At 41.6% G+C, this 27,769-nt stretch overlaps 2 protein-coding genes, 1 non-coding gene and 1 pseudogene across 8 annotated transcripts in view; 2 read left to right on the top strand and 2 right to left on the bottom strand.

Moving 5' to 3' along the window:
• The window catches only part of ALDH18A1 (aldehyde dehydrogenase 18 family member A1), a 38,529-nt gene extending 19,786 nt beyond the window's left edge, over positions 1-18,743 (bottom strand). The window contains exons 1-7 of one of the 5 annotated variants that reach the window (XM_074339311.1): positions 18,599-18,743; positions 14,968-15,083; positions 8,141-8,355; positions 5,636-5,785; positions 5,443-5,547; positions 2,435-2,587; positions 1,950-2,040 (exon numbers count right to left, since the gene is read on the bottom strand). In XM_074339311.1, the coding sequence (XP_074195412.1) occupies positions 1,950-2,040; positions 2,435-2,587; positions 5,443-5,547; positions 5,636-5,785; positions 8,141-8,355; positions 14,968-15,055 (802 nt within the window). In that variant the 5' untranslated portion in view covers positions 15,056-15,083; positions 18,599-18,743. Of the gene's footprint in view, positions 1-1,949; positions 2,041-2,428; positions 2,588-5,442; positions 5,548-5,635; positions 5,786-8,140; positions 8,356-14,967; positions 15,084-18,598 lie in introns of all 5 variants that reach the window. The other 4 variants (XM_074339309.1, XM_019724759.2, XM_019724758.2 and 1 more) reach the window with 4 other exon arrangements.
• On the top strand, positions 4,672-4,801 carry LOC141572970 (small nucleolar RNA SNORA33). The gene has a single exon (XR_012498559.1). It is a non-coding gene; the product is annotated as a small nucleolar RNA SNORA33 (small nucleolar RNA).
• Positions 18,744-18,775: 32 nt separating the features above from the next.
• The window catches only part of LOC109443877 (17S U2 SnRNP complex component HTATSF1), a 13,111-nt pseudogene continuing 4,117 nt past the window's right edge, over positions 18,776-27,769 (top strand).
• Positions 22,409-27,769, bottom strand: part of TCTN3 (tectonic family member 3) — a 26,040-nt gene continuing 20,679 nt past the window's right edge. For both annotated transcript variants that reach the window (XM_019724760.2, XM_074339312.1), the window contains exon 14: positions 22,409-23,815. In XM_019724760.2, coding sequence (XP_019580319.2) covers positions 23,576-23,815 — 240 coding nt within the window. In that variant the 3' untranslated portion in view covers positions 22,409-23,575. The remainder of the gene's footprint in view (positions 23,816-27,769) is intronic.

The following is a 27,769-nucleotide window of genomic DNA, read 5'->3' as shown; positions in this document are numbered from 1 at the left end:
TGCAGGTAAAGACACTGACATGTAGTATGATATCTCTGACCTTCCACATGGGCAGGAGACTGATCAATCCATCTCTATCTGCCATGCCTCTGCTAGGCAGGCCCTGCCCTTACCTTACACCACTGGAGTGCAAACTGGAGAACATGTCCGGCCACGATAACCTGCCTTGGGTGTGGGCTGGGAACTAAACAGGGTTTTCTGACCTCCTGGGAATGTAATGGGGGAAATTGAGGGATCCTGTACATTTGGCCTATTTTGGACATAACTACCATGTTCCTTATGAGTCAAATGTAAATGGAAACAGCTTAGGAAAGTGATAAGAGTGAATGGAGAGTCAAACTGAAGCCAAGAGGGGCCCCCTTCATAAGGAAAGAGAAAGGAACAGAGTAACATATAAGAACATGGTAGCCATACAGCCTGGATTTTCTGGAGTGGCTCCAATTTAAAATAATCCGTCTCATAAATTACCTTAAAAACTGAAAGTGATCAAAAACACAATTATGTGTCACCTCACACCCACTAGGATGGCTATAATTGAAAAGGCAGAGGTAAGTGTCGGCGAGGATATGGAGACACACTGGAGCCCTCATACATTGCTAGTGGAATATAAAATGCTGCATTGTTTTTACCATTTTGGAAGTGGTTTACATGGTTCAATGGTATTCGTGGTTTGGAAAACAGTCCAGCATTTCTTTAAAGGGCTTAAATACAGGTAAGAGTTATACCACATGATCCAGCAATTCTACTCCTAAGTAAAATAAAAACGTGTTCACACAAAAAGTTGTATGTGAGGGAGGCCAGATGGCTCAGCTGGTTAGAGCACGAGCTCTGAACAACAGGGTTACCAGTTCGACTCCCACATGGGCCAGTGAGCTGCGCCCTTCACAACTAGATTGAAGACAACGAGCTGCCGCTGAGCTTCCGGAGGGGCAGCCAGATGGCTCAGTTGGTTAGAGCCCCAAGCTCTTAACAACAAGGTTGCCAGTTCAATTCCCGCATGGGATGGTGGGCTGTGACCCCAGCAACTAAACGGCGACTGCACTTGGAGCTGAGCTGCGCCCTCCACAACCAGATTGAAGGACAACGACTTGGAGCTGATGGGCCCTGGAGATACACACTGTTCCCCAATATTCCCCAATTAAAAAAAAAAAAAAGTTGTACATGAATATTCAAAGCAGCATTAGCATTGATGCTATTTATACAAAATGTCCAGAACAGGCAAATCAATAGAGACAACATAGATTGGGGGCTGCGTAGGTGCTGGAGAGTTTGTGGGGGAAGTGAGGAGTGACTGCTAATGGGTGTGGGGTTCCTTGTTGGGGTGATAAAAATGTTCTAAAATTGTGGTGAGGGTTGAACAACTGTATTAAGACACTAAAAATCATGGAATTGTAAACTTTAAAATAGGTGAATGGTATGGTATGTGAATTATATTTCCATAAAGCTGTTATAAAAAAATGAAACTACAGTGCCTGGAAATGACCCTTCAGCATTTAAACTGCATCTCCCAGACTCCCCCACCTTCTTCTGAGTCATGAAAACCCTTTGTCAGACCACATGGCTCAGACAATAACGGTCCATACTAAAAAAAAGATTAGAAAGACTCAAACAAGAAGGGAAACTCATGTGCTCCCACATGTAGTACAGTGGTACCTCAGTTTTCGAACGCCTCCGTTGATGAACATTTCGAGTTACGAACGCCATACATTTTATGGATCTATGGTATCATTAGATAGTAAAATTCACGCTAAATTTGCAGTTTTAGGGGTTGATTTTAAAGGTCTGGAACGGATTAATCCATTTTGCATTACTTTCTATGGGGAAACTGCACCTTGGTTTTCGAACGTCTCAGAACTCTAACACTCTTCTGGAATGGATTACGTTAGAAAACCGAGGTACCACTGTACTTAAAACAAAGGCTTGGTCAAGGAAACGGCATTACTTTGTACCTTCTACATCTGAAAGAACAATCAAGAGGTCAGTTTTCATTTCCACGGCCAGACGGGCAGCCAGGCTATCATTATCTTTAACACTAATAACCTGGAATGCAGGTAAAAAGTCATGAGTGAGTGAGCTAGACAGTTTAAAAAGAAGTTCACATCAGCACTCAGCTAGGATCTGGCAGGCAAAAATCAATGACCCTGAGTAAGTGGATGACAGCTTTTGCAGGCCCCTTCTGACTGTAAAACACCATGCCTACTGGCAATGCCCCTTTCCAAACATGCACCCTTCTTAAATCACTATCACACCTCACCCTGTTGAATGAAACCCTCTGGCTTCAGAAGAGCGTATGCACCACTGCTCTCGATGCCACCTTCTCTCCCAATCTCTGCATCTTGCTAAACGCCAAGCTTCCGGTGTTAGTACATGCAGCACAGCGTGGCATTAGTGCCTCCAGCATGCTGAACCCTTAGAATACTTTACCCACATTTACCCCCTGGAGATCACTATTGGGCTCAGCTGGGGGGACAACAGCATCGTTTGTGTTGACAATGGGGACGATGTTCATTCGAAGGAGCTCATGAAGTGTCCCATTGAGGTTCCTTCGCTTCTGCTCATCATGGAAATCCAAATTAGTCACCAAAATCTAAAAGGATTAAACAGATGGAAAATACAGGAAGGAGGAAAGTGATAAACTTCCCTCAAACAGCAAACAAAAGATGCTAAGGCTGGAGGAGTTCAACTTTAGGCTTCTGAGAGACGCTTATCCAGTTTCTTTTAGAGATGTGGAAAAAGAATCACTTGGAAGATTTATTGAAGGATGCTCAAGACTTCTTGCAAACATACTTCAATCCTCAGAGAGCTACCAAATTTCATTTCTTTCATAATAAAATTAATGTACCTACTTTAGAGAGATATTGGGAGAAGTAATGACTGCCAATAATTTCAAAAATATCTCTGTTATCCTAGCAGCTGATTCAGGATCGGCCATGAGAGGCACTGAAACATCTAGTGTGCGAGTGAATGAATCGTTTACCCTGCTTGGAGAAGTGTATGAGACAAAATGGAATAGGACTGTGCTGTTCTTGCTGTGCTGCCAACCACGACTGGAGTTAACAAAGACTGTATCTGAGCATGTGGGATTAATCTGAGAGGCTTATGGAAGGGAATCCTGCATAAGTCACAAAGTGGAAGAAGAGCTAGACATAACTGAGTTCAGGGAGGGGATAAGTACATGCTGCTGAAATGTGGATTGGAGAGCTGGGCGTGGGGGCTGGTAATCAGCTCTGCTTCCTTGCTTGAATCCAAGTATTTAGCAGTGTTTAGCAGGAGAGAAAGGCAAATGGGGATGATAGCAATGTAAAGGGAAAGAAACCTTGAAGCTCATGAAAAAATGGTTCACTGAAATCCCTCTGACGTTTAAGGAAGAGGGTTCTTGTGATGTAGAGCCAGCTAAGAAGGAAAGGTTGGAGGCAGACGGTCAAGAAGGAAGGTACTGAAGCCCTGAACTTGGGTTTGGCTATACTGAGAAGATAACAGCAGCCTGAATATGACATAAAAATGTAGGTGATGATGACAAAATAGTAACATGACTAAAGAAAATACTCATTTGATAAAAAGTTTACTGAGTACCTCTGAAATGCCAGGCCCTGTCCAGGCTGCTGGAATGGAGAAAAAAATGTTGATGGTTTGGGGAAGATGGAATCGGGCACATTTTTTTAAGGATAGACCATGAACTCCTTTTCAGAAAAGTTTAGACCTATAGGAAAACAGGTCAATGTATGGATTCTGGTCCTGGTGGTGAAAGTTCAAACAGTCAAAGTAAACACGTATAAGGAGAGGCAAGCAGGAGGTATAAAAGTCCATTGAAAACACCCGTTGCTCAAACAATTTAACAAACAAGAGGTACTAGGAGACAAGAGTACTAAGAGACAAAAGTATGTGCTTGAAGTACTGTATTTCCCCAAAAATTAATATAAGACCGGGTCTTATATTATAGTAAAATAAGACCAGGTCTTATATTATAGGAAAATAAAGGTAGGTCTTATATTAATTTTTGCTCCAAAAGATGCATTAGAGCTGATGGTCCGGCTAGGTCATATTTTTGGGGAAACATGGTAGGGCAATCTGTTAAGATGCAAATCAGTTTCCTTTCTATGAAGAAAAAATAAGCTGCTGTACTTGTTTAAGTCTTTAACCTGATAAACAACTTACTGGAAACTTCCAAAAGCCACTGAAAATGGTTTCCAAAGCAGGATTAGTAAAGAAAACACAGGATAAGGTGCAAAGGGACAAAATTTCTTGAAGATAAGCTCCCTGGGGACGGCAAAGGTGAAAGAGAAGCGTCCCATGGATGGATGCTTGTCAGAAGCTGGAGGGGGCAGAGCTCTGTCACATCACATCAATATTAATGGAAAACAGTAGCTGATGGGCACTGACTTTTAATGCAACTTTCATTAAAACAAACAAACCAAAAAACATCAAAGAGGGGAAAACCAGGTTTCTTTCTACTTAGTGTGTAGTTATTTAGTTGATTAAAAATACAATTAAAAATTATTCTTGAAATTTAGGTAAAGAAAAAAAAGAAGTAGAAAGGTTTTAGAACATTTGGGGTAACCACTAAAAATTTGTAAGTTCTGTGAGGACTAGAACCAGGGCTGATTTGTTCACAACAGTACCCCCAATGCTTAACAGACTCCTACAAGTGCTCAGTAAATATTTGCTGAATGAAAGCCAGCCAATAAATCTGCTTACCTGAATGTGTTTCTGCAGAAATTTAGAGAAAGCTGGCAATAGTAAAGACATGTTACGAGCCTTAAAGGCATTGAAGTCGTTAAGGTCCCTGAAAATGGCTACAAGAAATTTTAATGGGGAACCATTTTTGTAAGACATGAGTTAATTTTTTAAATCTTCACTATATAACAAGTAGTGCTAATGACTTGGTGGAATTTCTGAATGTTAGTAAAAAAATAAAAATAAATAAAAATTGCTGAATGAATGAAAAACCAACCAACCACCAGACCAGCATTCCTTTTCCCTTCAATGTTTAATAGATATCTATGATATGAGGCAACCGGGTGCAAAGTGAAGCAAGCCACCCAAGTCAAAGTTGCCACTGAAATAAAGACATTCAATTTTTCTGTCTTCAGGAGAAATGTTAGCACTTGTAGTAGTCTTAAGAGTTACTAGTATAGTAACAAGAGCTAACATTTATTGAGAGTGTACTATGTACCAGACACTGTATTAAATGCTTGTCATATATTTTATCAATAAACCCTTCCAAAAGCCCTCTGAAGTAGGCACTGCTATTCTCCTCATATTTCAGATGAAGAGACTGAGACACAAACAGGTTAGACTTAAAAGCTTCCTGCAGATGTCCCACCCAGCAAGTGGGGAAGCCAAGACTATCTCCTGGCAGGCTAGCTCCAGAGTCCTGCTTATAAGCCCCTTGCTCCATGGGAATCGTGGCTCCCACACCCCCTGCAAAGGCGAGCCTCTCACCTGGGCAGCACAGATGCTGTACTGCGTAAACATGGCTTCATACAGGGCCATCAGCCCACTCTGTCCAGCGGCTGCACAGGCTCGGGCTTCCAAGACAGGAATTGCCTGTAACACACCAACAAACAAGGTGTGGTTGAAAGTGAAGGAAGGAGGCCTGAGGACCCATTACAGGGAGTGGGGAAGCAGTACTCACCATCTCTTTCAGATGGTTCTGTCCTGAGTGCAGGGCCTGCCGCACGCTCTGAGACAGAAGGATTTCATGGCGTAAGCGTTGCTTGCCAAAGGCTACAGCTCCACTGGTCACCAGCATCATCTCTCGGCCCTGATTCTGTAGCACTGACACCTGACATTGAGGAAGGAAAACGCACCACAAGTCACTTGTAATTATCTCTTTCCTTTCTTCACAAGAAAATCAGATAGGGTGGACTACTGAGTGGATCTTAAAGATGACCAATGAGGTTTTTTTAAGTATCGTTATAAATTCATGGATTTAAACATATTTCATGTGTTTAAACTCATTGCAGTAATTCTCTTTATGATGTTAAGCTCTTCCCATCTTCGGCCAGTGGAAGTTGGCTCCTGCGCCCATCTAACATGATCAGATGCCCAGGACAAGACAGTTGACTCTACATATTAGTACTGCCCTGATCTAGAAAGCCCTTCCATTAGGTCCATGAGTGTCTCAAGCAAATCATTACCAGTTCTCCCTCCTGTTTTCATCAAGTTTCTCCTTCGCTCAGAATCTTCACTCTGCTTTTGAGATTGAACTCCAATTCCTCTACCTTGCTGCAAAGCCCTGCCTAGTGGAATGATCCACTTTATTTCCCATTCTCCTGATGAGATCACTACCGCCACTTACAAGCTCATGTCCTCCCTGGCCCACCAGCATGCCATACTCATCCCTGTCTTTGTGCCCCATCTGGAACCCACTTGTAGAGCCTCTTCTTTCCCAGAAGCATTGGGCTGCACAACTCCAGGGGCACCATTCACACTGTGCACTTAGCAGCATGGAACATTTCCCCTCTATTGGTGCAAATCAAACCAGTCAGAAAGGCCCAGGCTGAGTCCCAGCTCTCCTAGGAAGCCCCAAGAATAACTATACTCTCATCTGACTTTCCCATCTCTGGACCCATCAGTCACTGTCATTTGGGCCCACTCATCTGAATATTTACTGCCTTAAACAATCACCTAATTGTTTCCCAGTTCTGGCTCCCCAAGGGCAGAGACACAGTTAGAGGTCTGTTAAGCCCCTCACAATATAGCCCTCTGACAAATATTTGTTAAAGTGAATTGATCTGATGGATTCAATCTGGGAGGCAGATTTAATAATAATTGCTTAGTACAGAAAGTGTAAGAAGAAAATGCCATCAAGTTTTAGGTTAGCAGTTTCCTAATACCAACTGCTCAGTAAAGTTGTTTTTTTAAAACTGAAAATATGGTTATAAAGGATAGAGTTGAGTTACAGCTAGAACAGAAAAGCTCTAGCTTTATCTCCAGGATGCCTGGATGTCTGGTTTTTGACTCTTAGTCAGTGGGCAAACTACAGCTTATAGGTCAAATGTGACCTGCATCTGGTTTTGTGCACAAAGTTTTATTGGAACATAGCCATGCTCACTCATTTATATGTTGTGGCTTCACTTATAAGGTGGCTTTTGTGCTACCATGGCATAACAGAGTAGTTGAGACAGAGACCATATGACCTGCAAAGCCTACAATATTTCCTATCTGCCCTTTTACAGAAAACGTTTGCTGATCCTTGCCCTTGGCAGAGATAAGGGTAGTGGGATTTGTGACATGATGTTTCAAGTCCAAGACTCCCACTGCCAACTCCCAAGGTCAGTTTCTTTCCTGATAATCTGCAGTCAGCCTGGCTTGATTGCGTGGCCAGTGGAACATTACATCCCACTAGAAACTTTGTTTTGAGCTCTTCCAAAGCCAAAATTCCTTGCACAGATCTCCTGCAATTCAATCTGGAGACAGTGTGGTCCAAATCTCCACATAAAGACCCCAGGGGGTTCATGCATAGGGGCTTGTCTGTCTCTCACACCCCCAATGTTTGCTTGTACTCTCTCTCTGCTGTCTTGTATCCTTTGCCTTTAAATGAAAGCCTTACATGGGTATTCTCTGTGGAGTCTGGTCAGTCCTTTTAAATACTTGGACTTGGGAAATCTTTGCAATGATAATTCATATTTGTTTCGAGATTATTAAGCTAATTAAAAAAAAAGAAAAAGCCGAGCAAAATAAGAAAGAAAAAAAAAAGCTCAATATTTACACACATTCATCTGGGTTCTCAGCCCTGACTACATATTAGAGTCACCTGGGGAACTTTAAAAGCACGGGTGCTTGAGCCCCCTCCCAGAGAGATCTATTAATGGCTGGGTGTGGAGCTCAGGCATCTCCGGTCCTCAGATGATTTTCACGTGCAGCCAGGATTAAAAATCACTGATGTATATAGCTCCCTATCACTAAGGAGCCTGAGGGATGACCATCATGAGATCAGCTCTACTCTATGACATCCCCTTTGCTCGCCCTGGAATGCTATTTCCCACTGGCACCTGCATTAGGAAAGAGAGTTTCAGATGGGTTAAATCTATTGCACTCAAGTCAAGATTATTTGTGCAAGCTGATAAACCTGAACTGACAGCGTCAGAACGCTGTTTTATTTTAGTTTAGCAGAATTTTCCATCTGGGCAATTACCTGCTCAACAATAGATGCCAGGCGCCCCAGTGCCAGGCCACATTCATCTCCTCGGGTCACCACGGCACTTCCGAGTTTCACCACAATTCTCTTGGCATGTTTCAGCTCACTGCGGTGGGCAAAAGACTTGCCATGTGCACGACTGAGGGGTACAGTGATAAAGGGGATGGTGCTCCAAGAACGAACATGTCTGATGGCTGAAGGCTGGACACGATCTGTAGCCCCAAAACCAAGTCAAATGAAAAACAACAACAACAAAAAAAAAACAACCACACACACAATGTATTTTCTCATTAAAAAGATATATGAATAATATTAACCAGTCTAGTCACAAAAAAATAGCTTTCTCATTCTTAACTGAGTACAACCCGTTTATTAAAAGCCTCATCTAGCTTGTTTATCCTAGTATTGTGTGCAGTTTATATCCACTACACAGGTCACAGGTGAACCAACTACTCAACCACTGCTGGTGAAGTGTTTAAATGAAACAGTCTTTCCTGAAGACATGCTGGCAAACTATATCAAAAGCCTTAAAAATATTTGCTTCTTTTGATCCAGCAATTCCATGTTCATAAATTTATTTTAAGAAAACAATCAGATTGAGACAAAGAGATTCATCAGAAGGCTGTTTATCATTATTTATAAAGGAAAAATGAGCAGAGAAAGTGTCCAAATAAAAGCAGAAGGATTAATGAACATTTTTAGAATTTTTAATAACAGGAAAATGCTCATGATATGTTTGTCTCATAGACATGTCTAAATGCACAGAAAAAATATGGAGAAAATAAATCAAAATATATTTTATCTCTTGATGGGATTATGGATGATTTAATTTTCTTTATTCCTGTCTATGTTTTCCAAATTTATACAGTAAAAATGCACTGCTTTCATAATAAAAAAAAATGTGACCTTTAAATCACATTAAAAGAGAGAGAGTCTGATTAGCAAAGACAATTAAGAGTAAAGTAACTGGCATGAATAATAAAAAATTATAACTAATCTACCTACAAATTTTCTCTCTGACATGGCATGAATCCAGATGCCTGTAATAATGATAAAAGAAACTGGATAGCTTTCTGAAGGAACTAATGTTGGAATCATGTACTTTCTATACCTTTGGACATCGACCCCTAAGCAATCCTTTCCTGATTCCTTTTTCACGCAACACTATAGATTTCTAGGGAGGTAAAACAAAACAACAAACAAACACGATGATTAAAAAGCTGAAAATACATTCGCATAAAGCCAAAAGCATAAGAGCTATATACTGCCATCAGTCAAAAGACATTTTCCAGACTTTCTTGCTCAGCTAGATGTGGCCATGTGACTACATTCTGGTTAATGAGGTACAAGTGAAAATGTTATGTGGGACTTCTAGGAATTTCCTTAAAAAGAAAAGTGCTTCCTGAGTGAGCTCTGAACCCACAGCTACCTGATTTCAAGCTGCCGTCAGCCACATCTATTTGTGCCCATTCATGGCTGTTATTTGTTCCTAGGTAGTAAATTAAGGTTCAGCAGCTCAGAGGCCCCCAATTACTCTATATATGCAGAAACATTTGCCTCTTAAAATCTCTTCTGCTTACCCAAGGTGATGTTACCTATTGATGCCTTAATTACATTAAATGTGAGCCAAAAAATGTGAAGTCAAAAAAAGGAAAAGTGCTTCTTTCTCCCCTTCATCCAACCTGCTATTTGGAACATGGGTATGAAGGCTGGAGCGCAAACATCCATTTTAGATGACAAGAAAACATGCTAAGAACTGTGAAGCAAAAGGAAGGAACGTGGAAGCCTGATGATTTCACATAGTACTCTGGAAGCCCTGAACTGCCTCCCTTCTTTTAGGACCCTAGGCTTCTCTCAGGAGAAATAGAATTCTATCCTGTTTGAGTCATTATTGTTTGGGGTTTTCTGTTATTACATACACCTGACCTAATTGTAACTGACACAGGAGGAGACTGAGTGTACAGGCAGAGGGGCAGGCGAGGCCTGGACAGGGGAGGAGAGGCTTTCTGTGGATATGAACTGTTGACAGGTGGCCCCATTCACAGCAAATGGACCTTCAGCTGGTGGGATTCCCTGATCTTGAGAAGTGAAACAAGATGGGCAACACAGGTTCTCAGCAGGAATAAACTTTAGGCATCTCCCCCACAAGAGTTCTCTATGTATCTTTGATAAATATTCGAATTCATTACTAAAAGTAATCATTCCAAGCCACCGTTGGACCATCCTTCTATAAGTGTACTATTATGGAATAAATTCCTCCACTTGAATCAATCATTGTTACCTCCCTTTATTTACGGATTTGTCAGAATTTCTCTAGACCCACTGCCTCTATCTCCTGACCATTAGCTGCTAACTCCTCTAATTATAATCTAGCTTCTATCCTTTTTCTCTATGCTGTCACAATGGTTGGTAAGGCAGGCAGAATCTTATTCGTAGGGACCAGAAGATCACTGTGTGTTCTCCTCCGTCTCTGCCTCTCTCACACACAAATCTTAGAACATTTTTAATGAAGTAGTAAAGAATCCTTTCTTCCCTCTCTTAAATAACCATTTTGCAAACTGACTGTGTTTCAAGTCTGTTGGATATACCAAAAAGATATGGTCTTTTTTCACAACAGGTTTCCTGCAGAAAGCTGCTCAGTAAGTCCATCATCTGCGACAGAACTGGTGCTTCGCAAACTTGACAGACCCACAGGTGGGTGTTCTCTTCTTGCTTGGAAAGTCCCAAGGACGCAAGGACTGGTTTGTTGTTGGGGCTGAATTCCGTGGCAAGCTCCCTTTCTTCATTAAGTTCCTTAGTATAGGCACCCTGGCTCAATCTTCAGGGATGTCCTAAGCAATACACACACCTAAGTCTAAGCTTACAAGTTGTACACACAATAGTTCTGCCCTCGCTGATCTGACAAACGGGTATAGGGAGAGACTTACTCCCCTGGGGATCACACCTGGGATCATCAGTGGCTATTTGCAGAGCTCGGAGCAACACCCAAGTGTCACGTACCTCTTTGACAACTCTCAGGACATTTTTCTCTCTTATCCACTATAAGGCTTGTCTTGTCCTGAAAGTGTGCTGAATATGGGTGGCAGCCTGAAAGGGTGCCTCAGGGACACAGGTTGTGGCACACGCCATTCCAAGTGATCAAATGACAGAAACCAATCAGAACCTAGCAGGCCAGGTCGTATGAATGCGACTCCTGATGCAGCCTGTAGCAGGAGAGGGTGGCTTGGCTTGGTGCCAGGCAGTTGAAGGGTCACTCTGGCTACCGACAACTGGGTCACAGCAGATCAGGGCTGATGACAAGGTTCAAGAGGAGCCCACGACTAGGAACAAGGTTTCAAGTGAGTAAAAGCCCAGTTACGTCCAGTATGCTAGAGTACCAAGGAGACTTCTATGGGATCCAGGGCTTTTTGGGTCTCCTGTTCAACAATGCTTTTACCCTCCCAACTGACCCTGCCTGTCTTGGGGGCATTTTTAATATTCTGTAGTGTATTATACTTTTAATGGTCCATACTAAAGACTGAGAAGGCCTTGACTAGTTAGGAAAAATCCAAGGCTTCTGGATTGACAACCACTTCCCATCTTTGAAGGAAATTTTAGGCTCTAAGTCCCAAAGTAAGTCTGAGGGGTTGAGAGGTGCATGTGTGTGCACAGCTGGGGTGCTGGGGGTGGGTAAGGTTGCCCATATTCCTCCAAAGTGCCACGCATCATACTCCAAGGACGGAGAACCCTTTACCATGTCAACATCAGAGTCCTTATGCTCTGCAATCAATTAGGCTGTGTTCCAGGCCTGAACAAGAAGGGACTCGGACATGATTTCTCTCTCCCTTCCTGGCCTTCCATTTCCCTCTATGTTTGTATCTATATGCTTTCTCACTTTGCCTTTTTAGTTTCTTCTCTTCTGCTAACCTTGGTTTATGTACACAGGGTTCTAGACTCCAGAAAAATATGGGTACAAAAAGAGAAAAATAAATCTAGAGACAAGATCAGAAGTGCCTCCTTCTGTGAATGGGGCTATAAAAATAAACAATTATCAACAATAAAAATATTGAAGTGAATACTTAGTATACACAAGGAGCTGTTAACTGTTCATACACTTTCACAGGGCAGAAAATATGTAAAAGGACAAGTGCAGGCTCTGCAGCCAGACGGCCTGGGATGGAATCTCAACTCTTCCACTTACTTGCTGTTACCTTCCCTCTCATAGAGTTGTTGTGGGAGATGAAAGGGTTAACGCACAAATAGGGATCGGCACACAGTAAACACTAAGATACTACCTGGTATTATAAAAAAGTGTTAGCTACTACTATTATCATCGTTATCACCACCACCATCATCATCATCATCTTACTGAATTTTTGTAAGTTTTAAGCCTCATGACTTAGGTACTATTATGAGTTAGTTATTATTATCATTAGCCTCATTTTATAAATAAGGAAACTGAGGCCCAGAGAAGTCGAGTAACTTACCAACATTACTAGATTGGAAAAATGGCCACAATACTTGAAGCTTCTCCCATCAACAGGTAGAGTCTATTTTCCCACCCCTTGAATCTGGGCTAGCCCTATGACTTGCTTTGACCCAGGCAGTGTAGCAGAAGTGACACCGTATAAATTCTGAGCTTAGGCCTCAAGAGGCCTTGCAGCTTCCACACTTGCTGTTCTTGGGACCCTGCAAACATTATGTAAAGAAGCCATGGATCGCCTGCTGGAGGATGAGAGACCATGTGGAACAAAGACGATCTATCATCCCAACAGAAGCCCCCGGCCCTCAACAATCAGCTCTGAGCCAATGTAAGAACTGATACTGACACAGAACTACTGTGCAGTTGAGCCCGGTCCAAAATGCCAACCCACAGAATTGTGACCTAAATCCACAGCTGTTGTCACTAAGTTAATTACTAAGTAAATAGCAGAATTAGTTTTCAAACCCAGGGAGCCTAGTTCCAGACCCCGAACTCTTCTTTACATGAATGAGTGAACCCTTATACTCTTCCTTATATGAATGGGAAATAGAGATAATTCCAGATGATAATAAGCTTATTTGATTCATTGATAAGCAAGTCCTCTAGCAATAAGGTTTAGAGACAACTTCTGTTAAGAATTAGGTGTTATCAAGGAGACAAAAATCAAAACATAATAAACAGCCTTTCAACAAATGGTGCTGGAACTAGACATCCATAGGCAAAAAACATGAACCCTGACCTAAACATCATACCTTATATAAAAATTAACTCAAAATGATCATGAACTTAAATGTAAAACTATAAAATGTTTAGAAAACAACAATAACAACAAAAATAAAAAAACAGAAGAAAATCTTCAGAATCTAGGACTACACAGAGTTCCTAGACTTGACCCCAAAAGTACAAACCATAAAAGGAAAAACGGATAAACTGGACCTCATCAAAACAGAAAAAAACGAACAAACAAACAAAAAAAGCTTTCCTCTATGAAAGACCCTGTTACGAGAATGAAACAACAAGCTACAAACTGGAGGAAATATTTTCAAACCACGTATCTGCCCAAGGACTGGTTATCTAGAATATAAAAAGAACTCTCAAAACTCAACAGTAAAACCCCAAACAATCCAATTAAAAATGAGCAAACGACATTTCACTGAAGAAGATACACAGATGACAAACAAGCACATGAAAAGATGTTTAACATCATTAGCCACTAGGGAAAAGCAAGTCATAACCACAATGAGATTATCATTACATACCTATAAGAATGAATAAAGTAAAAAAGTGACAAAAATCAAATTTTGGTAAGGATAAAACAGAAAGTGGACCACTCATACATTGCTGGTGTGAATATAAAATGGTACAGCCACTCTACAAAAACAGTTTGGCAGTTTCTTACAAAACTAACTACCACATGGCCCAGCAATTGAACTCCTGGGCATCTATCCCAGACAAATGAAAACTATGTTCACATACAATCCTGTACATGAATGTTCATAGTGACCTTTTGCATAGCAGTCAAAAAAGGGAAATAACTAGATGCCCTTCAATGGATGAAGTGTTACACTGTGGTATACCCATACCATTAACTATTACTCAGTAATTAAAAAGGAACCAACTTATACACACAACTTGGATGAGTCTCCAGAGAATTATGCTGAGTTAAAAATAGCCATCCCCAATGGTCATATACTGTAGCATTCCATTTATATAACATTTTTGAAATGAGAAAATTGTAAGAATGGAGAACAGAGTCGAGGTTGCCAGGGGTTAGGGACAGAGAGGAGGGGGATGGCTAAAAGGAGAAACCTGAAGGATCCTGTAGTGATGGAAATATTCTTATCTTGACTCTATCCATGTCAATATCCTGGTTGAGATAGTGGGAGAAGTGGGTAAAGGGTCTAAGGAACAGCTCTGTATTAGTCCTTATATCTACAAGTGAATCTATTATTATCTCAAAATTAAATACTTAATTACAAAAAACATAATAAACAAAAACAGCATGTAAAAAATTTGGGGGGAATGAATATAGTAACACTTTTTTTAATTTTGAATTATTTATTTGAAATACTAAAAGTTGTATAAAATTAACGTATACACTTGATGAGTTTGGATATAAGTATATATCCATGAAAGCCCCACCAGATTCTATTCCATAAACCCACCTATCACATCCAAAAGTTTCACTTTATGGATAAATACAAACACTTAGAACATTTCACCAGTGTAGCCTGCTTTCTTGGAAGCTTCCTGTCTTTGTCCTTTCTGCCAAATTACTTATATTTTCCCTCCATTAAAACCTTGGTTGAAACATACTCCGACCAAACTTCCCACATACTTCTAAGTTTCCTGTGGTACATACGGTATCTGGAGAGAGCTGTGGATTGGGCCCAGGGCAGGAGACGCTGGTTGAAGGGCTGGAACCCAGAGCGGTAGACTTGACTCAACATGTTGTGATGTGGTCACTGGTCAAAGTACCTGCAGGACGCATTTTTAAAAAAATGAATAATGAAAAATACTAGACAGTTCATTTTATTTTCCTCCACTTCCCCACACTCAAAGTAAAAACTTGACCCTCCTACTTCAAACCCCTCTGTATTAGGGCAACTCCCACCTCCTCTGTATAGTGTAGAAAAGAGGGAAAAAAACCAAATGGCTCCTTCCCAGGCTCCACTCTACCCTTTTCCTAGACAGCTTTAGTTTTTATGTAAACATATAGCACTAAGGATTATGAATTTTTTTAAAAAAGATTTTATTGGGGAAGGGGAACAGTGTGTATTTCCAGGATTTTATTGGGGAATAGTGTGTTTTCCCAGGACCCATCAGCTCCAAGTTCAGTTGCCGTTTTCAATCTAGTTGCAGGGGGCGCAGCCCACCATCCCATGCAGGAGTCGAACCGGCAACCTTGTTGTTAAGAGCACGTGCTCTAACCAACTGAGCCATCTGGCTGCTCTGGATTATGAATATTTTGAGTGACAAAAAGTCTTTAAGGTATAGTGTTTACAAGGTCTGACAATTAAGTTCACGAACTCATCCTAGAAAAAAGTGCTACATACTTCATTGTTGAATATCACTACAGTCACCTTCGAAGTACTCCCCTTGGGAAGCTGTGCACTGACGCCAGCGCCTAGTCCACCCTTCAAAGCAATTTTGGAACTCTTTTTCTGGAATGGCCACCAGAACTGTTGTCGTATTACCCTGGATGTCTTGAATGTCATCAAAATGTCCTCCTGTTAGTATTTCCTTTTTCTTGAGGAAAGAAAGAAGTCATTGGGGGCCAGGTCAGGTGAGTAGGGTGTTCCAATACAGTGATTTGTTTACAGGCTAAAAACTCCCTCACAGACAGTGCTGTGTGAGCTGGTGCATTGTCGTGATGCAAGAGCCATGAATTGTTGGCGAAAAGTTCAGGTCGTTTAACTTTTTCACGCAGCTTTATCAGCACTTCCAAGTAGTAAACTCGGTTAACTGTTATGTCCAGTTCATAATGAATAATCCCTCTGATACCAAAAACAGTTAGCAACTTCGTTGCAACAAGTTTGCAAACATAATTGTCAGACCCTGTATGTATAGATACTAAGTCTTCACTATAATTCTTACACCATTAGTGAGCCTCCAACAGATCACAACAGAGCCAACATCCAATAAGCAGCCATGTCCATCTTCCTGCTATCACCCCCAACAGATCTCTGAAAACCACATATTTGACATGTCAGCATGATACTTGCTGACACAAGAAGAGGGAGGAAGGGTCAGAGGCTGCTGCCATGTCCTTCTTCCTGCTGTCCACAAGAATCTGGAGCACACTCCTGCATCCCTGGGAGGGAGTGGCAATGCTTGCAAATGGCTGGCATTTTAAATGTGGGCACATCCAATGAACGATGAATACATGGCTACAAACCTCAAAGGTGACAAAGGTCAATTTTCACCTTAAGTGAGCCTATTTGTTGTCTTTTTGCATCTAAGATAACATACCCTTGGAATGGCAGAGAAATCCTTTTTCCCCCGAGACCCACCTCGCCAAGGGGCACAACCCACCACACCAGAGCAGGAAACTACAAAATCCTTCATTGTTATCTTGTTCCCCAAATACCATCATTATGTGCTGTAAAATGCTATTAACTATCCTGTACCCACGAATGTAAAAGAAGTGTGTGTCTCCATTTTGCTTTTTATCCAATCCCAGAGATCTCCCCTTTTTGTTTTCTCCCACCCCCTTAATCTACAACCAATGGATTTCAAGTAATCTTCCTCCTTTGATTCGAGTGTATAAATTGCAAAACGGCTATTTTCCAGAGCATTTTCTCAATCCGTTGAGACTTTGCTTTGCGGTGATTGTTGTCAGTTTGGCTCAAATAAACTCTTATAAGCTTTCTCTTAGGCTGGATGTTTTTCCGTCGACGAGGGTAAAATAAACTGGGACATTAACATTCTAGTTCCATCTCCTTCATGAACCTTCCACAGCAGCTCTAGCATTCAAAATTGGATCTCATCCTACAAGTGAACTTTTTACCGATCCATGTGTTACTGTTGCTTTTCCCAACTGGATTATAAACTTCCTACTGACCGCATGGTCAACTGGATGGGGAACATGGACTTTGGAGTTGGAAAGATTTGGTTTCGAGCTCTGCACTTACTGTGTGCCTTATGGAAGATTACTTAATCTTTCTAGGCCTCAGTTTCCTCATTTGTAAACCAGGGACAATCACAGTAAGGACCTCATGAGATCACTGTGAAAATTAAATAAGACAACGCATGGAATGCCTGGTTGCAATAGATGCTCAATAAATGTCAGTTTTCCTCCTTCTGTCCTTTAGGCACTAAAGATATCTTACAACCATTTATTTCCTTCAGGACCTGTCACAGGCACAAAGGAATTCAATACATATTCTCTGATGAATATAATCACAAGTTATACTTATGGACTGTTTACCCTGCTCTTATCTAGAGTAATTTAATTGAAAGCTCTGAATGTTTAAGGTCACTAAGTTATTAGATTGAAGACTGACCTAAAAACCAAGCCTCCTGGCCTTTCCCCTGTACAGTACCTCTGACTAGCCCCCCCGCCCCCCACTATAATGAATGGTTCATCCTGCCAGAGTTTATTATGACCTCAAAAGCAGACAGCTGATTCCAGGGAGCAAAGGGTATCTGTGTCTGTGTCTAGACTCAGACTCAGCAGTTGAAACAAGTTTCCATGTTTTGACTCAGGATAAACCTCTTTATCGGTTTTAAACAGAAAACTCTTATCTTACTGATTTGGACGGAGAACTTTAGTCCCAACAAACTTCACCCAGAAACCCAGGCTCTGTATATAGTTCACTTAAAGACAAAGACAGGGTGATAAATCTCACCACCTGAGAACGGGATCATGATGGGGGTGGGGAATCTGGGTGCACATGATGTGTCAGGAACCATTCACAGACCTTGTGCCATACTGCCAAAGGAGGTCGTGCGCGGATTCCCCAGCTGCGGGGGTCCTGCCTGGTTTTGAGAGGACAGCGAAAGCCAGAAGGGCTGCGGGGCACTGCACACACAGGCCCCTGCTAGCGTGTGGCCAGTTACAAGCCAGGGTAAAACATCCACACCCAGGCAGGTGCACTGGCAGCTGGATCCGGACTCCCGCACCGAGAAGGGTCTTCAAGCCTCCACCTGGGGCAGTTCCTCCATTTGGATGTACACGTGGGCGGCCCAGAAGGTCCGGTGCCCGAATTCCCCCAAACCCTGAAGCCTCTACGCCCTGGCATATGGCACAGCGCCGGGGCCGTGCAGCGCTCCCTGAGCGGCCCAGCCAGCCTCCATCCCTCCGCACGCGCCCATGCCCACGCCCACTCGGGGGCCCGACTCCAGGCCACGTGGCTCCTGCTCCCGCTGCGCCCCTACAGTCCCCAGGGTCGTCCGCGGCCCGGCGCGCACACCATCTCTTGTCTCCGCCCGGGCGCCGCATCAGCCCCTGCAGAGGCGCCGGCGCCACGCCACCGCCGCCCGCCGCCTACCTGCCTCACAGCCGCCGCCGGGTCTCACTACCGCCGCCGCCGGCGTCCTGCCCCGATGGCTAGCTCTCAGTCTACGCGAAGCCGATTCTGGCGCCGCCTTAATTTTCTTTTTCTTCCGTCCACGTACCGCAAGATGACGTGACGTCAGCGGCGTAGGAATAAAGCCGGGCCCCGGGGCCTCCGCTGTTGACGTGGGGCTGCGGGCGGGCCCGGAGCTACGCTGCGGCAACTGCGTAGACCCCTTCTGAGAATCCCCTGCCCGCTCCACGTGGCGGGCCCCGCCCACCGAGGCCCCGGTGGACGCCGGGAGGAGGGGCTGAAGTTGTCCTGGTGAACGATCACGTCTCAGGAGAGGACCGCGGCCTACCAGTGTCGAAGAGCCGACCCATCGGACTTTTCAGGGAGGCCGAAAATTTGCCTGGATCCCTCAGCTGCTGGTAAAACCCATTAGGTGTGTGTTTTAGTGATCATTATATCCCAGGCACACCTCGAAAATAGGTTGGATCAATGTACAATTATTTACAGAGCCCACCCACACTCCCAGCAATCTTCTGCTGTGTAAGTGGGAAAATTTTGGCACTGTGATAAAATGATTTGCCCCCTAACTGTCTGGAGGTTTCCCTAAGGGTCCCAGCCCAACTCTCCTTCAGCAAGGGCATTGGTGAGAATATTGCACTTAAAAATACTGTTTCCCCGAAAATAAGACCAGGTCTTATACGAATTTTTGCTCCAAAAGACACGTTAGGGTGTATTTTCAGGGGATGTCTTATTTTTTCATGTACAACAATTACATTTATTCAACTACAGTCATGTCATGTTCTTCTGGAACATCTCATAATGTACTATCTTAACTGGGACTTATTTTGGGAGTAGGTCTTATTTTCTGGGAAACATGGTGGTTGTATTTAATCCCAGACAGCTGTAACTATTCCAGAAGTGAATGTGGATCCTCGCAAAGTTAGAGTTCAAACTCTCTTCTTCTCTCCTACTTGCTGTATATTGTTCCAAGGGTACGTTCCTGCTCAGGCTCAAAATAGTGCTGGGCGTGATGGGAGGCCAGGAGGGGTGCAGCACTTGAGTGGAGGTCGGTGACAAGGCAGGCCTCTTACCTACCCTTCTGTAGTAGTCCCTGAGGACGTTGCTGAGCCTATTCAGTTATTCCCTTCTTCATTAAACACTGGCAACTTTACATGCCAGGCATTCCCCAGGTATGTAGGACATCATTGTCCCCACCCTAGATGAGTCCACAGCCTTATGGGAGCGACAGATAGGTGAACAAATGGTTACAACATAAATGTGATTAATTCTAGAGGAGGGGGTGCCCAGGGATTCAGGCAAGTCTTTAAAAAGAGAGTAGACATTTGAATTATGCTTTGAAGGACAAGAAATAAGTAGTTCACCTAGAAGAGGGAGCAAGATCATATGAAGAGGGAATAGAATGTGCAGAGGCCTGAGACACCCTATAAGAGGCTGCATGTGAGACATGACAGGAGAGGTGGCTGGTCAGAGGCCACCATGCAAAAAGATTTCTGTGCCATGCTAAAGATTTTGAATTTTATCCTCAAAGAGAGAGAACCATGGCTTTTCATTTATTTTCATGGAATGGCATGATGAGATTTGCGTGTAAGAAATCAGTTAACGAGGAGTAGAAGCTGGGAGGTTGCTTAGCCTATTGCAAAGGCCCAAGAAATGATGGCTGGAAAAAATTGTCCAGCAGTGAGTGGGGAATATAAAGGAGGAAGAGCTGGCAGCAGTTACTACTTGGAAGTGAGAGGGTGAGACAAGGGAGGTACCTGCAAATATGGTGGTGCTGCAATACAGTGAGTTAGGAAATAGATGAGGGGAGCAGTTCTTTTAGGTAAAGGATGAGAACACCAAACGTGTTGAGTTTTGAGCACTTTGAGTTTGAAATAGGGTGGGGGATACAAAAGAAAACTGCCCTCCAGTAGCTTCATGTGGTATCTCAGCTTTTAGATTCTCACTTATCTTACTATAAGACCCGGTCTTATCTAACATGATATAAAATCGGGTCTTATTTTACTACAATATAAGACCAGGTCTTATGTTACTATTTGCTCCAAAAGACACATTAGAGCTGATTGTCCGGCTAGGTCTTATTTTCGGGGAAACACGATAGAACAAATTAGGTAACGTGGGTATAGCTAAAGCCATTAGAGGCAGAGACCTCCTTCATTCAGGAAGTCCTGTTCGTTCAGGAAGACATGGTGACTGCTTGACTGCCTTCCCTGCTAGAATATAAGCTCCTGAGAGCAGGGAAGTATATTCCTGGCACCTAACAGATGATATTTGATAAATGAATGAATTTGATTTCTTTGGACTTAGTTTTCTCAAATAAGAAATGGGCTAATAACACTGTCCATGTCTATTCTATATACTACTTGTCTGTAGGGTTCTTAAGAGGATCAAATATGAAAATCCTTTAGCATTGTCCCAACATTTTCAACTTTATTACTGTTATTTTATTTTCATTACTATTTTACTAGTAATATTCTACTCCAGTAAAGAGAAAGGAGTAGGATAGGTGACTGTGGATTGGGAAAACTCAAATACCAGAATTATCAGCTAATTTGCCTTTTCACAGAAATCAAGGAAATGAGTCAGCCACGGTGTCTTTCCTGCATGATTTTTTTTTTAAAGTGTTTTTTGATAGGAGGGATTTAACTTTTGTCTCAGCAAATGGAAGAATTGGACAGGACCAGAAAGTCATGTAGGAAGTGGACTACTTAGAATTGGACTATAAAAATGCAGGATTGAAGACGGCTTCTTTACATGCCATAGAGTACTAGTTTAAGTTATCTTAGTCTCAGCTTTAATTGCTAATAATAGAAACTTATTCAAGCAAGGCAATTTACTAGAAGGAATAACTTATAGTCTCCAAGAGCAAGAGATAAAATTGGGTCTTGTAAGAGGTGGTATAGGGTACTGTAAGCTGGGAACCAAGACTATCCTCCATCTCTGGGTCTCTTATTTACACTTCTTTTTACATATCTTTTTTTTCCTCCTTTTATGAAAATAGATTCTTCTTTAGTGAATATTTGATAGAGAATGGCTTCTTCAACCCTAAAATTTCCTTAGTGCCGATTCCCGACTGACTTCTAGACTTGGTCTCAGTTCCAGATTCCTACAAAGAAAATCTTACTGGTCTAATGTGGTCCAGAACCATTTTTGGTCATCAACAGTGGCAGGGAGAGGAGGGGGCATGCAGGTAAAGTGAACACGGAAACTGGGCCCACCCCTTCAGCAGAGTGTTAGTGATGGGAGTAGGCTAGGCGGGTAGACATATTACATGAGTTGCCAATGATAGGTCCAACACTTAAATGAAACCAGGTTCAGCCACACTATGCAACATCACTTTGTAGTTTCACAAACCAGGCTGTACTTCAGAAGCACCAGGAAAGCTTTTTAAAAATACAGATTCTTAGAGTCCCCACTTCCTAGCAGTGAATTAGAATCTCTAGGGGTAGGGCCCAGGAATCAGCATTTTTTATAAAGCACCCCAGAAGATTATGGATGTGACTGACATTTCAGGACCCCCACTTTAAAAAACAGGCACAGAATGCTAAACAAATACATCAATAAAAAAGGGAAGTTATTAACAAATAAAGGACATTCTTATATACAACAAACAAGTTCTTTCTGGATAGCAAATATTTTCTGATTATAAAAATTGGAAATGCTTATTAGTTTTTTAAAAATCCCCAATTTTGACGTTAGTCTTCCAGACTTTTTGTTTGCCTACGTACACATATGTATGTTTTGTTTTACAAAAATAGGACCACAGAGTGTATGTACTATTTTTTAGTCTGTTTTATTCAGTAAAAACAGATCATGAATGTTTTTGTATGGTAATAAAGGCAGGTTTACTGAATGTTCAGTGGTTGTACAACATTCTAATCTATGGATATAATTTAAATAATCCCTTATTGTTGGACGTTGCCCCCCCCCACACACACACACCTAGAAATGGTAATAGGAAATTATCTTTTAAAGTAGTTTTCTCTGAAAGGCAGACTCTCTGAGTTGGTCACGCAGGTAGGACCAAACCACGCTCACAGGCATGCGCTGCCCTTTGTAAGCTGCCAGTGCCGTATGCTAAACAAACAGATTTCATGCTGAACTCACTACTCATGTCAGTGCCCCACAAGTGGGATCTTCAGAGAGTCTATGTCCCAGGAAAAAAACCCAAGTCCTGTGATTTAAATTCTATTATGCTGTGTTATCAAAATGTTTTCCTTTTTTTTAAACCTCACATATATAGAAAAATAATCATGAGGCAGACCACATGTCAGTTAACTTCTATGTGCTGTTGGAATTAGAACAACAAAGCTCTCAATCAGTTTTATTTCTCCTTACCCAGTGGTGGGAAGGAAAGAGCAGAAATGAATGGTAGGGTCATTTACTAGTAGCAAAGAGGGTTGGGATTCCACATTCATTTTGGAAATTGAGTAGAAAGAATTGCTTTCCTCACGCATGCCTGGGCAGTGTGGTCCCAGGGAGAGGGGAGGAGCCAGATAAAATATATACCGGTAGCCAGCAGTTTTCTGTTCTGAACAGTCAGCTTGTTTAAAGTCCAGAGGGCAGCTATTCCCAAGTTCATCTGGGGGACAGTAGTAACATGTTCCTTTTGGTGTTGGGCCCAAGTGTGCCTGTGAGCAGATGGATGAAGGCTGTGCAAACCTTTAGCAGGCATAACACAAGCTGAAGGGCTGGAGGGGGTCTCTTTGTGTTCTTCCCTGTTTGAGAAGTACAGAACCTCGTGTGTACCTGATATTTTGCAGCGTTCTCAGCAGAGAGCTAGGGTGAATATTTTTTTATTGCTTTTCTGAAATCTCTCATGTACAAAGATTCCTTCAGTTAGGTCCTCTATTATCCTAAGTGCTCTATGGTCATTAGCCAACAGAAGTAGGCTGCTGCAGGACTTCCCATAGGGAAAACTAAAACCTGATTCTCCTTTTCTCACTCAGTCTCTAGGCTGAGAACTCCAAGTAGTAAGAGATACAAGGCAAGGATGGGAGCAACTGAGCCTTTCTGAGAGTCTGCTCCTTTGCTGAATGCCACTTTGAAAGGAAAGAAGAAGTCGAATGGCAGTTTCCAGTCCAATCTGGGTTGGCCCCGTGGAAGCTCTGGCTTCTGGGTAATGTCCACAAAGGTCACAATAGTTGTCAAAGATACTTCTTCTGTTACTTGTTGGGAATCCTGCAGTAAGAAAGTCCATGATAGGTCAGCACTTGGTACCCGTTCAAAAAGCCCTCCACCTGACTATTATTACTTTCCCTGAAGACTGAAACCAAATTGCTCTAAGCAAGAGATACCTTTTTTTCCCATATTGGTCCTATGTAGTTCTCTTTCTATGAAACACAAGGAAATGAGTTTCTTACAAACAGTCCATGACACCAGAACTGTGAACAGTTACATCTACCTCAAGACTGACTCTAGCTTCACCCAACTGGGCAGCTGCCTTGATATCAGAGAGGCCAGATGGCAAAACTGCTGCTACTGTGTGCTTAACAGCTCTACTTTATCATGTCCCAGGGGCTCCAGGCTCTGAAACGGTATACATGTACTAATGGAAGTAGCGACAATTCCATTCCTTCTTCAACTGCAGAAAGAAATTTGAAACTTCATGGAAAAAGCAAAGAACTCAGTAATGTAGATTTAAAAAAATCAGATTTACAGAATTTCAGGCTTTGAAAGCATCCTCCCAACCACCCACCAATTCAAGTTAAATAAAAAGATGCTCCCAGAAGAGACCCCGTCAAGCTGACTCAAGTGTCTGATCTAATAGACATAGCTTTTGGTAGATACAGTCGTGGCCTGATGACTGGAATCGTGTTTATCTAAAATGAATTCCCTTTGTTCTAACTGTGCTCAACAAGCAAACTTCTGATTATAATTTGACAGTAAATAAACTATCTTGTTAAACCAGCAATAAAGATTCCCTCCATTTACCTTCCTTCACTCTGATGCCACATATTATCTGCTGTGGTCTTTGACAATAAATACCATGCTAGGAACATAGTTTTGCCCAGAATAACCCTTCTAGGAACTGGGTTTTCTTTGTTGTTGTTTGTTTGTTTGTTTGTTTGTTTGTTTTACATGCATGTGGGGCCAGTGCTGTGATAATCTTGCATGTCATATTAACTCTTTGGATTCTTTTTTGTAAACAGTTAAGCTCATGAGGGACTTGGAATAAGAACTAACGTAATTTATGAGGCACCACATACATTACAAGAACAGCCAGCTTAGGCTGAAGCTGCCAAGGAAATCCTGATTCCAGCTAGGCATGGGAGGCTGGCTGAGACTAACTAGACAAAGAACAATAGTAGTAATAAACTTTCTTTGGACTTTAACTTATGAAAGGATCTACTGTTAGGACTTTTTCTCTAGGAACTTTATAATGGGAAGAGGTTATATATTCAGTTTTTGGAGCAAATCTTTGCAGTTGACATTATTGAAGCATATTGTTAATATTGTTATTGAATCTCATTTGTAGAACGCCTGATGAGCTATATTGACTGGAATGGCTAGAAATATTTTGGGATGGGAAATGGAATAGGGAATGGATTTTCAGCCTTGGGTTCAATATTCTCTAGGCGTTGATTTAATTAACATGCTGCTCTGACTCACTTCAGAGCCTTTAGGGGGAGGGCAAATTTTAAACTGCCTACTAGCAGTACATTTGGGAACTGTGGTTAGAACTGGGGTACTGGTGTTAGATGGAAGAGTGTAGTATATATTAATACATATTTTTAAGCCTATGGTAATGTTTCAATGGCTGGGAAACCCCACATGATAAAAGTTCTTTTTGAACTTTTTACAGACTAACCCAAGATATATACTCATCAAGAACTACTACTAGACTTGATTTTAAGATGGCAACATAAAGACATGTCTTCTCCCTCTGTATCTCAAAAGCACTCCAATCCAATAAGAAACAGATATAAAAAAATTAAAACTCCATCTTTACTGAAATGGAGAGATATCACAATATGTGAATATAGAAAGCAGATGGAGGCAAGGTTTCTCAGAGGGAAAGAAGGCCAAACCTAAAAGCCTTCAGAGACTAGAAGTAGATCTTTGTAGAATCCTGAAAGACTCAATAATAGGACATAACAGCAGGCAGGGATGAGGTAGGGACAGAAAATAGTTACTGAATGAAGCCCTGTCAGTACAGTCAAGCAACAACCCCTGCCCTACCTCAAGAAGAGACTGGACAATTCAAACCAGAGACATTCTGGATTTAGAGATGCTGGACACAGAAAAGAGCAAAGTGAGGTATAGAACTAAAAATAGGGAAATTAATGTGTATAACGAAATCCCTTTCTTTATCTAGCACCAAAATGCTGACGGGTGGTCTTTTACCCACACCCTTCAGTCAGGAGGGTCTTTGCTGAAGAAAATTAATAGTTCCAGCAAAATACGTAAAGATACTGACATCTGGCAGTTCCACAGCCCCAATTTCAGGAAAAGTAAAAAGTTTCACAAATATTTAATTCCTTGGCTCATCATGTACATTTATATAATCATAATGAAACACTCATTGATTTAATAAAACTTTTTGATATAACTACAGTGGGCAAGTAGGGGGAGGGATAGGAGGCGACTAACAGAGCTAAACTCACCTACCAAAATAGGAATTCAATAGATTATCTATAAACTCCTGATTCAAAAGATAACTATAAATATTGCTTAGAAATTGAGGGTAAGTACCAGAAAAAAGAGTAAGAGTTTAACAGGTAATTTCTGAAAAGCAGACAAGGGGGGATAAGATGGCAAGGGGGATATGAGACTTTTTTTTTGCTAAGAGATCCTCTTTTCTGGTATTTTTTCCCCTTAAAAAATATATGTATTTTGATAAATTATACAAAGATATATACCATTATTTAGCATTAGCCCAATCTGCAGGGGAACTCTGAAATACAAGGTAGGCTTCACAACGTGTGTTGTTCCAATCCAAGGCAAGGTAGTTGGGCTTTCATATTCTTTCACCCTTAAGTCACTGGCTAAGGGCCATCTATATTTCCAGGCACTCTACAGGCAAAATGAGTTCCAGTAGCTTGAGGACAGCCGTCCAAAACAAACAAGACAAAAAAGAGAATAAATTTTTAAAAAATTAAAAAAAAAAAAGTGTGTGTGGAGAGTTGGGGGTGAAAAATATAAGGGTTACTGCAAAATGCAAAATAATATTTGGTGATCAACAGGGTATCACGTATAAGATATAAAAGAATTGAATGAAATTCCCAAACTAAAAACGTATCCATCATCCTAATTTTCCCTCAAACTCCGTACCTAAGCAATCATGTCCTACCTATGACATCCCTAAACCTTCTGAACTCTTGTCTACTTCCTGCAGCCCTCACAACCCCCACCTGGGCCCAGGTCATCAGCATCTCCTGGGGAATTTCTAAAACTGTTCTAAGCTTCACCTCATTATTGCCCTATACCTTCCATAAGAACAGGGACAATGTTTATCTTGTTTCCCATACCTAGCACCCAGCATGGTACTTGGCCAAGAGTAAGCACTCAATAATGACTTCATTTTTGACAAATGAATAGAGGTATTTTTGAAGGCAGGAAACTAATATAAAGTAATAAGCGATAATAAATCACAAGGTAGGAAGGATGCCATAGCCATTGAAGAGCCAGCAATTACAGATCATCTTGACGCCTCATCCTTCTCACCACACTGTAATCTTAGGATCCCTAAAGGTTGTGCTTCATTCATTCATGTACTTATTTATTAATTAACATGTCAAATGAAGTGCTTATTCTTATATTAAAAATATTGTCTCCATAACTGTGTAGAGGTTTAGAATAAATGCAGGCTAGTAGATATTCCAATTAAATTAAAAGGAACTTGAATGCACTTGCTGGGTCACTAGGTAATACTGAATATTACTGACCCATTTTAAAATCTGTGTTTTAGTACCACATAAAGAACAAGCTTTCTTAGTTAAATTCAGTGTGTTATATTTGAATTCTAAAGTCTAAATTTTTCCTATTCGCATTTTAAGTTATACCTAGGCAAAATGTTTAGCATGTCCAGCAAAAACACTAGAGTGAAAAATCCCAAAAAAACAAATTCCCTCAAAGTCCAGTCATCTCATTTCTGTTATCAACACAATTAAAGGAAAGCATCAGCGCACAAAC

Source organism: Rhinolophus sinicus, linkage group LG07, assembly GCF_036562045.2.
Source record: "Rhinolophus sinicus isolate RSC01 linkage group LG07, ASM3656204v1, whole genome shotgun sequence".
In the NCBI taxonomy this organism is placed as follows: Eukaryota; Metazoa; Chordata; class Mammalia; order Chiroptera; family Rhinolophidae; genus Rhinolophus; species Rhinolophus sinicus.
This window is presented reverse-complemented; position numbering and strand designations above follow the sequence as displayed.